General features: G+C 39.0%; 1 protein-coding gene across 2 annotated transcripts in view; it reads left to right on the top strand.

Moving 5' to 3' along the window:
- The window catches only part of CAMK2D (calcium/calmodulin dependent protein kinase II delta), a 340,685-nt gene that overhangs the window by 65,284 nt on the left and 263,397 nt on the right, over window positions 1-12,004 (top strand). Inside the window, exon 1 of one of the 2 annotated variants that reach the window (XM_027837546.1) lies at window positions 483-513. The exons of the other annotated variant lie outside the window; for it this stretch is intronic. Within the exon in view, the coding sequence (XP_027693347.1) occupies window positions 498-513 (16 nt within the window). The 5' untranslated portion in view covers window positions 483-497. Of the gene's footprint in view, window positions 1-482; window positions 514-12,004 lie in introns of those variants that run through there. 2 annotated transcript variants of the gene reach the window in all.

Here is a 12,004-nt window from a genome sequence, read left to right as displayed (position 1 = left end):
AGAAAAGTGGGGACCTGTCTAAAGAAATTAAATATGGGTCGACAGGGAACTCATCAATGACATGTTTAGAATGGAAGAGGGAAGCAAGGGCGGGCAACAGAGGGTGAATAAATATGTGTTATAGTCCTTTAGCAGTTGCATTAGAATGACCCCAGAATGAGCTGTGGCCAGTGATGTACTCTTTTGTTGTTGAGATCTTTCAGTCATGTCTGTCTCTTCATGACCCTATTTGAGGTTTTCTTGGCAGAGATATTAAAGTGGTTTCTCCAGTTCATTTTACAGCTGAGGAAACTGAGGCAAATGGGGTTAAGGGCTATTTTGGCTGTATTGTGGAAAAGGCCACTGCTCAGGTGACTGTGTAGGGGTTGGGTGGTGGAATTGAACAATAATCAATAAAAGGGAAAAGATAAAACTATTGAAATCTTATTTTGCTTCAGTTTTCTTAGACGAGGAGAATGATCTTCAGGCTGTGGCAGATGAAAGGAAATTGGTTAACAATGAGTTCAATCCATGGTAAGTTAAACCATGAGGGAACTACCTTCAATGAGTTAAAATCACCAGGCTCAGAGGAATTCTATCCATAGGTACTAAAAGAGCTAGTCAATGTGCTTATTGCATGTTTCTCAGTGATTTAGAAAAAAAAAAATTAGGCAGAAGAGATTCCTTAGGAATGGAGAAGGCAAATTTGTGTTGTCAAAATTTCCCCCAAAAGGCAAGAGGGTAAAGTTTTCAAATTATAAGTCAATGCATTTGTCTTTGATTCCCAGCAAAATTCTAAAACCTAGAGCATTTAGTCACAAAAATCATTATTATGACGAGACAATCTGGCTTCATGAAAAACAGGTCATTCTAGACAAATCTCACTTCTTTTTGACAGTTATTTGACTTGTAGATCAGGAAGAGACTTGCTCCAGAAATCAGAAGGTAGGAATGATGGGTAAATATTACATAGAAGCAGATTTTTACTTGATGTAAGGGGGGGGGGGGGGGGGGGAGGAATCCCCAATTAGAGCTCAATCTACTACTGCCTCCGAAGGAGGTAAGTTTTAACAAAGGCATATTATCATGGGGGATTTTTATTCAGTCAATCAACAGGCATTTATTAAGTGCTTACCAGGCAGCATGATAAGCACTGGGAATGCAAAGAAATAACAAAAATAATCCCTTATTCAAGTTTGGGTTTGATTAGAAAGTCTCAGAGGTCCATTCCAAATTTGAGATTTTATGTGTTGTTTTTTTTTTTTGACATAGTATACCTCAGTTTTAGTAAAACAATTAACAGAGCCTTACATTCTTTCCTTGTGGGCAAGATGGACAGATGTGGGCTAGATAATAGCATTAGGTAGATTTGGAACAGAAATGATAGGCTGAATTTTATAAGATGAAATTTAATAGAGACAAATATCAAGACCCACACTTGAATGAAAAAAGATCAACTTCACAGTAGAGGATGGAGGTTTGCCTAGGTAATATTTCAGGTTAAAAAAAAAAAAAGACTTGTGGGATTAGTAGGCTGCAAGATTAATATGAAGCAACTATAATTTACCTGTTCAAAAAATTGAAGTGGCCTTAGATCACATTGCAAGAGATAGAATAAGGGAAGAGCTAGCCCTCCAGTATCTGCCCTGGCCACATCAAGTCTATTTTATTTTTGTCTTCAATTCCAAGCATCATATTTTAAGAAAGATATTGAGAAGCCAAAATATATATCCAGTTCATGGATTCTTACTCTTTTTTTTGTCATAGATACAGTCTGGTAAAGCCTATGAAAGCCCTTCCCAGAATAATTTTTAAATGCACAAAATAAAATATAAGATTATAATATAAATAAATATATGATTATAAATGAAACCCACTATAAAGAAAGATATAATTTTTTCCCATTGAGGTTCACAGATCCTTGAAATTGATCCCCAGACCCCAGGTTAATATATCCCATATTAAGAACCCTTAATCTAGAGGACCATGCCCAGGGTAATGAACACTATTAAAAACCATGTCATGTAAGGCTTTTTTGATGACACCAGGGATATATAGCCAGGAGAAGAGAAGATTAGTTGGAAAGTAATTTGTTCTTCTTGTTGTTTTTCAGTCATGTCTTACTCTCCATGATCACATTTAGAGTTTTCTTGGCAAAGATACTGGAGTGGTTTGCCATTTCCTTCTTCAGCTCAATTCACAGATGAGGAAACTGAGGTAAATAGAGTTAAATGACTTGCCCAGGGTCACACAGCTAGTAAGTGTCTGAGGCCAGATTTGAACTCAAGAAGATGTGTCTTTCTGACACCAAGCCTAGTGCTCCACTGTGCCACCTCACTGTCCAGAATTGCAGCATAGCAGAATGATCGCTGGATTTAGATGATCTAGGACCTCATGGAAAAGTCATCAACTCTTTCTGTTCCTCAGTTTCCTTATCTGTAAAATGAATGAATTGGACTAGATTGTTTCTAAAGTCCCTCCTAGCTTTAAATCTAAGATCCTAAATATCAGCAAGGCCAATTTAGCCTTCACACACACACACACACACGCACGCACGCACGCACGCACGCACGCACACACACACACACGCACACACACACACACACACACACACACACCCCTAAATGGGTTCTGTTTTAAATATTGCAAATCAGATTATTTCCATGTTCAAATCCAAGTCTCTCTTCCCACCTCAGATATAAAAGTCACCTTTTCTATTCTTTGGCTTGCTTTCTGCATTAGTGACTTATTGGTTTTGTTTCTCTAAACATCTAAACAGACAACAGAAAAGAGACAGAGAGGAATGCTTTCTTTATAAATTTTTTCAATTAACTAGTATTTATTTTCTCCTCCTCTTATTCCATTCCACCCCCATGAGAAAGAAAAAAAAAACAAACCTTTGTAACAAAGATGCATAGTAAAGCAAAATTAATTTCTAGATTGCCTATGTCCAAAAATGCATATTTCATTCTGCATTTTGAGTTTTATCACTTTTCTGTCAGGATGTGGGTAGCAGGCTTCGTCCATGATCTTTTGGAATCAGACGTGGCTTACAGGTTAAAAACTTCCCACACCTGCCATTAATTACCACCACAAGTGTTTAGTTATGATCAAGCCTAATTTTGGGTGTACAAATACAGGGCTGGGTGATATGGCACAGGGCACTTGGTCAAGGCAAGCAGGGTGGAAAGCTGCAACCTAATTCTCTATGCAACTTAGCAGAAATGTGGAAAGGGAACTGGTCTCAGTTTGCATAGCATTAGGAGGAAATCATTTCTTAGGAGTCTTCAGCAAAAAGAAGCAATAAGAATATCAGTAACTTGGTCCAGCAGGAGGTTTCAGAAAGTTTGCTTGTTACCATATGACGTTCAAAGAAAGTTGTCAAGGGAATCCACAAAACTGGCCAGAAGTTATTAATAGTCAGTATGCATTTATTAAGAGCATATTGTGTGTCAAACACTGTGCTAAGCACCAGGGAGATAAAGAAAGTCAAAAGATAATCCCTGCTCTCAAGGTATTTACAGTCTAATAGGGGAGATGACATGCATTAAGCTATGTATATACAAAGATTATATATACACACAAGTGCATGTGTGTGTGCATGCATGCGTGTGTGTGTGTGTGTGTCTGTGTGTCTGTGTGTCTGTGTGTGTGTGTATAATACATTGGAGATAACCAACAGAGGAAGGCACTAACATTAAGGAAAATCAGGAAAGGCTACCTGTAGAAGGTGAGATTTTAGCTGAGACTTGAAGGAAGCCAGGGAAGCCAGGAGGCAGAGAAGGAGGGAGAAAATTCTAGGCATGACCCATAGCCCGTGAAAATGCCTGGAGTGAGAAGACAAAGCATCTTGTTTGAGGACTAGGAAGGAGGTTATTATCACTAGATTGCAGAGCATGCGATGAGGTTTAAGGTATAAGAAGATTAGAAAGAGGGGGCAGTTTATGAAGGGCTTTGAACAGCAAAACAGGCTTTTTATATGCGATCCTGGAGGCAGTAGGGAGCCACTGGAGTTAACTGAATAGGGGAGTAACGTGGTCAGACTTGGCTAAAAGGGAGATAAGAAACTGCAGTGGTCTTTATGGGAAGGAAGATGAACAAGATTAGACTCAAGAAACAAAATTTGAGTCTAGTACTGGAAGGGTACTTGTAGATGTCAGAGAATTCAATTAGTAACAAGGGAAGTTTGCTTCTTGGGGTTTCCACCCCTTACTGGCTTTTAATCTTGCCTTCCTACTACTCCCACCCCCCCAACTCCCCCCCCCCAAAAAAAACTTGTAAGGAAGCTTTTGCACATGTACAGCTGTGGTGTATAAAAAGAAACTTTAGTGACTGAATTAGTCATTTGATAACTTTTTTTTAAACAAATGAAAATTTTTTTTGTTGTTTCATTTGTGTAATTAGAACATAATTCTTTAAACAGAGGTGAACAGAGCTTTCTAGTTTCAGCTTTGGTAACCTCATCACTTTGGATTCTTGAGTTTGAAATAGTTCAGACTTTGAATATGGTATTGGAACCTATTTTGAAAGAGAAAGCTCTGTCATTTGATTATGTATGATAACAGAAGAGGGCACAGTAGGGCAAGTGTGTCTATCCATTAAAGGAATAAGCCAGCCTCTTTTGTTACCTTTCCCAGACTCCTCAGTCTCTGGCAAGAGACTAGCCATCACAGCTGGGAAGTTCAGGGAGGACTAGCACCTCTGGTGTGAGGACTTGCCTAGCTCTTTTCAGGGCTGCTCATGTCACGCAACTCACCTGTGGCTCCAGGAAGCTGTAGCATGTGCAGAGGCCACACCCCAGTAAGAACCGTTTTGGCAGAATGGATAAAGCAGGTTGAGGGTGACTGAGAGGCCTCAAACCAGTCAGTGAGTTAGGGAGATGTCTACCCAAGCATGAGAAGGCTTTCCTCAGTAGACCTGGTGGATGAGAACAGTTGGTTCCAACAGCCACGTTTGCCACTGGACTTCAATGAGTAGAAGAGAGAGTGAGGCTGACTTTGTGTAGTTCTGCCTCACTTAAATCCATTTCACATGCAAGGCAAGACATCCCCCCATGGTGTCATTAGCCCTCTTTGAGGTCAAAGGAAAAATAACCATCATCATAGCTGCAGTTTGCTAACTGAACTTGCTTTTTCCTCCTCTCACTTGAGAGAACATTTTACTAAGTAGCCTCTGGGGAGAAAAGTACCCTTGCCTTGCTTGTTTGAAGAGGAAGATGGAGCCAGTCAGTCAACAAACACTTTAAAAGTGCTTCCTGGGAGAAAATTTGTTACCCAAAGTTTTAAAAACACATGTTAAAAAAATTGTTTTCACATGCAACTGGGAAATAAGAAATAAAGGAAATGCAGTATTGACATATATCCTGCCCTACGGGAAAATAGAAGGGGTAGGGGATAAGAGAAGGTGGGGAGAGATAGAAGGGAGGGCAGATTAGAGGAAGGGGTATACAGAATGCATGCCATCTTGGGGTGGGGGGAGGGATGAGATGGGGAGAAAATTTGGAACTCAAAATCTTGTGGAAGTGAATGTTGAGAACTAAAAATAAATAAATTAATAAGAGAATTTTTAAAAAAGTGCTTCCTATAGGACAGACACTGTGCTAAGCAATGAGAATACAAAGAAAAGCAGGAAAAAGAGGCTTCCTGCAATACCATAGGGATGATAGGGCCATCAGAGGCCATCCAGGCCAATGCCTTCATTTAATTGAGAAAGAAATTAAGGCCCTTTAATTTAATTTAAGGCTAAATTACTTGTTCCAGCACACAAAGGTAGTAAGCATCAGAGTTGAGATTTGAACATAGGTCCATCAGTGAACATTTATTAAGCACCTACTATGTGCCAGGCGCCATGCTGAGTGCTGGGAACACAAATACCCCCCAAAGAAGGTTCTACCCCCCAGGAACTTATACTGTATTTGGGGAATACCTCACCCAAAAGGAAGCTGAAAAGGGGTGGGGAGGGGAAAGGAATCTGATGGAGGATGGGGGGAGTCCAAAAGCAGTGCAGCTGGTGGGAGTAGCTGACTGGCCTGAACCCCCTCCTTAAAGGACAGTTATGGAGCTCACGGCTCCCCGCTCCAGTCGGAGAGTACTGATTAGGCAGGAGCACCAAAGCAGACTGGATCTTACACACTGATGAGAAGTCCTCCAACTTCAGAGCTAAGATACCTTCCATTGATTCATTCTGAGTCCTGGTAATGGAGCCCGTATTAGCATTTACCAATGAGGATTCCCTGTACCACTTGCCAGCATTAGAGGGGATTTACCCTCTGCCCAGTGAGTGCTGTTGCTGCTGCTGCTGCTGCTGCTGTGTGTGTGTGTGTGTGTGTGTGTGTGTGTGTGTGTGTGTGGCGGGCAGAGGGTAGTCTGAGTGACTGGCATGCTGGTTTTTTCCCCCTACTGCTGTTGACAGTCAGGGTGGGAAGTCTTTTGTGGTGCTGGCTGTGGCAAAGGATTGAAAAGCTGAGAAACACATGCCAAAACAATTTCCCAAGCTTTCTCCCTGAGACTGGAAGATCCAAATCCCTTTCTGCCGCCGGTGCCCCAAGCCCTGGCAAGGAAAACAAACAGATTATTTTACAATTTGTACTTATCTCCGATGTGACAAACAAGGTTGACCAGCTCCCTTTATTCTGAGTGGGATTTATGTGAGGCAAATGGCTATGACAAATATGAAGACAGGCCCTATATAAATATGAACTTATTCAGAGTAACCCTTTGATGGAGCAATGAAACAGTTGCCTGTTTCAAGTTGGCAGTTTTTCTTAGAGTGACTTTTTGAAAGAAAAAAAAAAGTAGCCTCAGCCTTGGCTCCCCCCTAGTCAAGTCTGAAGTAAATGCAGTTTAAATTGCCCTTTGAATAGAAATCTGCTTATACAGTAACCATTTTGTGGATTTTACATTCTGCGGGCAGCAGATGTAGATATTGTGGTACAAGCAAGGATGCCTAATGTTTGAGCACTTGGTTATTTGAAATGAAAGAAACAAATAGAAGAACCAGCTTCTTGCATGACTCATAATTCACAAACTATGTTCATATTATAAGGGTGCCCAGTAGTTCTGAAAGCAAGATTCTCTGCATCTTGTTTCTAAACCTATAATTATAAGTTGTAGCTTTATCATGTGTTTGTCAAGGAGTAAATTCAAACAGCTATGGATTTTGTTGTGCAGAGTTTCATAAAAGTGAATGTCTTAAGTATGTGACTTATAGAGTGTGTTAGGATACCCTAAGTTTTCCCTGATATGTCTTGATAGTCAGTTGGAAATGAGAGTAGTGAGGATGCGGATGGTATAAATCACTGCTGAGTGTATGGTTAAGGAGGGGAGATGAGATAGTAGTGACTTGGTGATATATTAGATAAGGCTTCAAGGTTAATGGGGTGGATGAGGATAAATGTTGTAGATAACATAATACTAAAGTTGGGGTGATCTTACTAACCATTGTGATTTATATTGAGAATTAATTCCATGAAAGGCTATTTTTGTAGCTTTATGGATATAATTATTTATGTAAATACTAGGGTGAAAAATGCCTTATGGCATGACTGAAATTTTACTGTACAGTGAAGAATTAAATTATACTTTGAAACCCATTTCTCACATTTTCTTGCCCAGATTTTGTGTTTTCATTGATATTCTTTTTTTTTTAAAAATATTATTCCCATAACTTGTAGGAAATATAATGTTCTCTTCATAGTGCTGGACTAATTATACACGCATTATATATACATACACACATGTGTACACACACTTCATTAAATTTACCCACCACTAAAAGAAAAATACAAATGCTATTACTGGTCATTGTTCCAAATATAAATGTGAGCAAAGTCAAATAAATTTAAGATGTGTATTACCTAGTAATAATCTCATTTCTATAAACTTCTCTCATGTGCTCTCTTTGCCTACAATTTGTATCCAGACTTCTTTGGTAGAAGAGATGGGGAGGACCTTTTAGGACTAGGATGAAACACTGGTTCTTAAAATTTTCTGTGGTGTTGAGAGTCTGGCAACACTCAGTGGTTTTTACTTGTATCCCTTCTCCCCCTCTCCCCACCCCCTCCCTGGCCTTTTTTAAAGACTTGAATGGTAGCATGGTATAGTTGGGAGATTTGAGTTCTATTCTGTCCATGCCACTAAGTAGTTTTGTGATCATGGGAAAATGACTATACCTCTCTGGGCCAAACTTTCTTTATATATATAAGTTGAAGGGGTTAGAGTGAATGATCTCTGTGCTTTAAGCCTTAAGTTCTATACAAATTTCTATTATTGTTGTTGTTGTTGTTATTATTTCTCAATCTAAAATTCTATGAAGTGAGATGATGGATATCAAAGTTCTTTGAGGTGGTATGGTTAGCACATTTTTATTCTCCAAGTTTTTTAATCTAATCTATTGTTAAAATGAATGTGAATTAAGCATATGATTTCACACCTGTGAATCAGATTTCTCCTGGGATCCTGATGTCTAGAATTAAATCTATGACAAAATTCAAAAGCAGAGAATTAAAGCAGGTCAGTGTGGCAGCACAAGCCTGTAATCCCTGCTACCAGGGAGACTGTGGTAGACCTCTTGAGCTTGGGAGTTCTGAGTGACAGAGTGCCAAGGTGATCAAATGTCCACATGAAGTCCAGCACCAATATTGTGCCCTCTCCACCCTTCAGCAAGGAGCTACCAAGCCACCTGGGCAAACTGGCCCAGGTTGGAAATAGAGCAGGTCAAAGCTCCCATGACAATCAGCAGTGAGATCAGGACTGTGTACTTCCAGGCTGGGTGGGAGAGAGAGACCCAGTTAACAAACAAAAGGATTAAAGGAGTGGATTACTTAAAATAAGCAAAAAAAAAATTATATTATAAAGTAGGAATAGTTTTTAGTGTATATATATGTGTGTATATATATATATACACACATTATACATGGACATTTGGGAGATAAACACATAGAATTTAAGTTATTATAACAAACATATTTGACAGTAGGCAAAAGATATTAAACATGACATGTTACAAATATTTATACAGGTCAGAGTTGCAGCTTTCATAAGACTAAAAAATGTTTAACTACAAAACAAAGTTTTTCCTGTTTATCAAGTCCTGGAAGATTGGCAGGGATTTTCCATGTTGGGTGTGGTCTCAGTAACTGGGCATGAGCAGTTTATCCTCTTAGTAGCTTTTCCCAGGCTCATTTCTATTGTGCTCCTGGAAAAATAGGATTAAAACTTAAAGTTCAGATACTGTCTTGATAAACATCACAATACCAGGCATGGAGTCATTTGAATTCTGTATATCATATATAGTTTCTTAGGGGGAGAAAAACCCCCACAGTTCTTTCTGACTTTTGCAAATATCTGAACAATATGTGTCTACAAATGGAGTTTCAATATTAATAGGCACAGTCCATTAATAAAAGGTTCCACTTATACTTCCCAAGTATCTTTTGGGTGCTATGAAAAAATACCAATCTTTATGTCAAATTTCCCCAGCTATGCTAACATTCTAGGCTATCCACCATGGAATCATGGTTATAAGATGACAAAACTGAATCCTCCTTTTGTTTCTCCTGAGTTTTTATATTACATATAAATAAGCTAAGCTGTTAATTATTTCTGTCTATAGCACCACCACTCCACCAAGAACCCTACTGGCTATCAATTAGCACCATTAGATGTACTTTGTTAAAACATCTAAGTATAGAATGTACTGCCCTGGACACATTCCTTTTCCCATTTTACATGTAAGTTGGGAGTTTGTTTTTTACTCTCATCATAAATCTGTTCAGTATTCTGAATTGAACTGGGATAGGGCTTAATGCTCTTGAAATGTCTAGATACCACAGGCAGATTTTCTTCAACTGTTTTATCTTAAGACAGTATTTTCATGAAGTTGTGATTTCACTGATGGGGGCACTTCCGCCACTGGGGCGGGTCACCACCCATTCATTTCTTTATACTCTGTAATTCTTTGTCATGATCTTCCATAAATCTGCCCTTTAACATCTCCTGAATATGCTAGAGATCTTTCCCTCTCTCTTCTCATACCTCATGAATTCTAGTACAATGCTTAGGCTGTCCATTTGTTAACTCTAACTATGCAATAATATTTGGGTATTTCAAGAGTTAATTTAGACAGTGTTAATAAAACAAGTGAGATAATATAGGTAAAGTATTTTGCAAATTTTAAACTGATTATATAAATGTTAGCTAGGCATCATCATCATTATTATTATTATTAGGTTCATTTCCCTTATCTAAAAATATGTTTTGTTGTGACCACATAAATAACTTTGGAAAATAATAGTCATTTGGGGTCAAGAATTTATTACTTCCGCTTTATTTCTGAGTAGTCATTCTCCTTATTGACCTTTCTGTAGCATTTGACACCATTGATCACCTCCTTGGATAGTTTCTCTTTTCTAGGTTTTCTTGACGCTGCTGTTTTCTTGTTCTCCTGTCTGTCTTACTACTCCTTCTCAGTCTTCCTTCCTAGCTCTTTATTTACACCGTGCCCCTAAATTGTGGGGCCGAAGGTCTTCTTCAGGCTTTGTTATGAGGCTTCTTTGCTTTTCTCTCTATACTATCTCACTTGGTCATCTCATCAGCTCTTGTGGGTGCAGCCGTTAGCTAATCCAAGATCTATAGATCCACCTGTATTCTTTCTCCTGAGCTATAGTCCCATATCATTAGCTGCCTTTTGGACATCTTTAACTGGATGTTCCACAGACATCTCAACCTCCACATGTCTAAAATAGAATTCGTTATCTCCCCTCCCCCCACCCCCAACATTACCCTCTTCTAAATTTCCTTACTATTGTCAAGGACATCACCATTCTCCCAGCACTCCAGGTTTACAACCTTAGTGTCAGCCTCACCTCTTCACTCTGACTCATCCCACATAACCAGTCTGTTGCCAAATCTTGTCATTTCTACTTTCCCAACATCTTTCATATATATCTCCTCATGGATTTCACAACCACCATTGTTTCAGGACTTTATCACCTCTCATCTGTACTACTTCAGTAGCCCTCTCACTGGTCTGCATGCTTTAAGTCTTTCTCCATTCCAATGTAACCTCACTGAGCTGCCAAGGTGATTTTTCAAAAGCATAGGTATCACTATGTCAACTACCTCTTTAGTGAGCTCCAGTGACTTTCTGTTACCACCAGGATCAGATATAAAGTCCTCTGTTTGACACTGAAAACCTTTTACAACCTAGCCATTAGTCCCCTGCATATGCTCTAATACAGTCACACTGGAGCTCTATTTCTCTTGTACAGGACACTTCATGTCTTGTATCTGGGTTTTGACACCAGTTGGTCCCCACACCTGAAATGCTCTCTCTTCTCACTTCTACAGAACTCGTAGTTTTCTGCACTTCCTTTAAGACTCTGGTTAAATCTTACCTTCTGCAGGAGCCCCTTCCTGGTCTCCTCAGTTACTAGTGAATCCCTCTCTCAAATCACCTTCCATCTACTCTGAATATCTTGTATGTCTTTTATTTTTGTTTCTGCTATCAGGATATATCCTCCTTGAGGACAGGAACTCTTTCTTTTTTTGTCTTTCTTTGTATGTACATCACTTAGCACAATAACTGGTATATAGTAAGCATTTAACAAATGCCTATTGACTTAAATGACCAATGTTTCAAGATTCTATATCCTCCTTAAGGAGACAGCCTCCCTGTGAAAGAGGCTATTAAAGCTGGCATATGTAAGAAATATCAAAAGGAAGTACTTAATAAAGTGATATATAGGCCATTTGTTCTGTGTTCAGAGCAGGGAGAGATTCTGAATTGGAATGATCTAGGAAGGTTTTACTTAGGAGGAAATTGAGCTGGAGCTTAAAAAATGAAAGAGTTTGGAGAGAAAGGAGTAAAAATATTCTAGCCTAGGAAAGGAATATTCTGTTCAGGGAGGGAATAAGAAATATGATCAAGGGTTTTGTTTGTTTGTTTGTTTTTGTTTTTGTTTTTAAAAGAAAGGAATTTTTTTCATTGAGTTACGCCCAGTTTGGCTGAACTTGAGGGTTCCTGT

The sequence above is a fragment of the Vombatus ursinus genome, unplaced genomic scaffold (assembly GCF_900497805.2).
Source record: "Vombatus ursinus unplaced genomic scaffold, bare-nosed wombat genome assembly UNPS02014821.1, whole genome shotgun sequence".
Lineage (NCBI taxonomy): Eukaryota > Metazoa > Chordata > Mammalia > Diprotodontia > Vombatidae > Vombatus > Vombatus ursinus.
The sequence above is the reverse complement of the archived record's forward strand: the minus strand, read 5'-3'. Positions and strand labels throughout refer to the sequence as shown.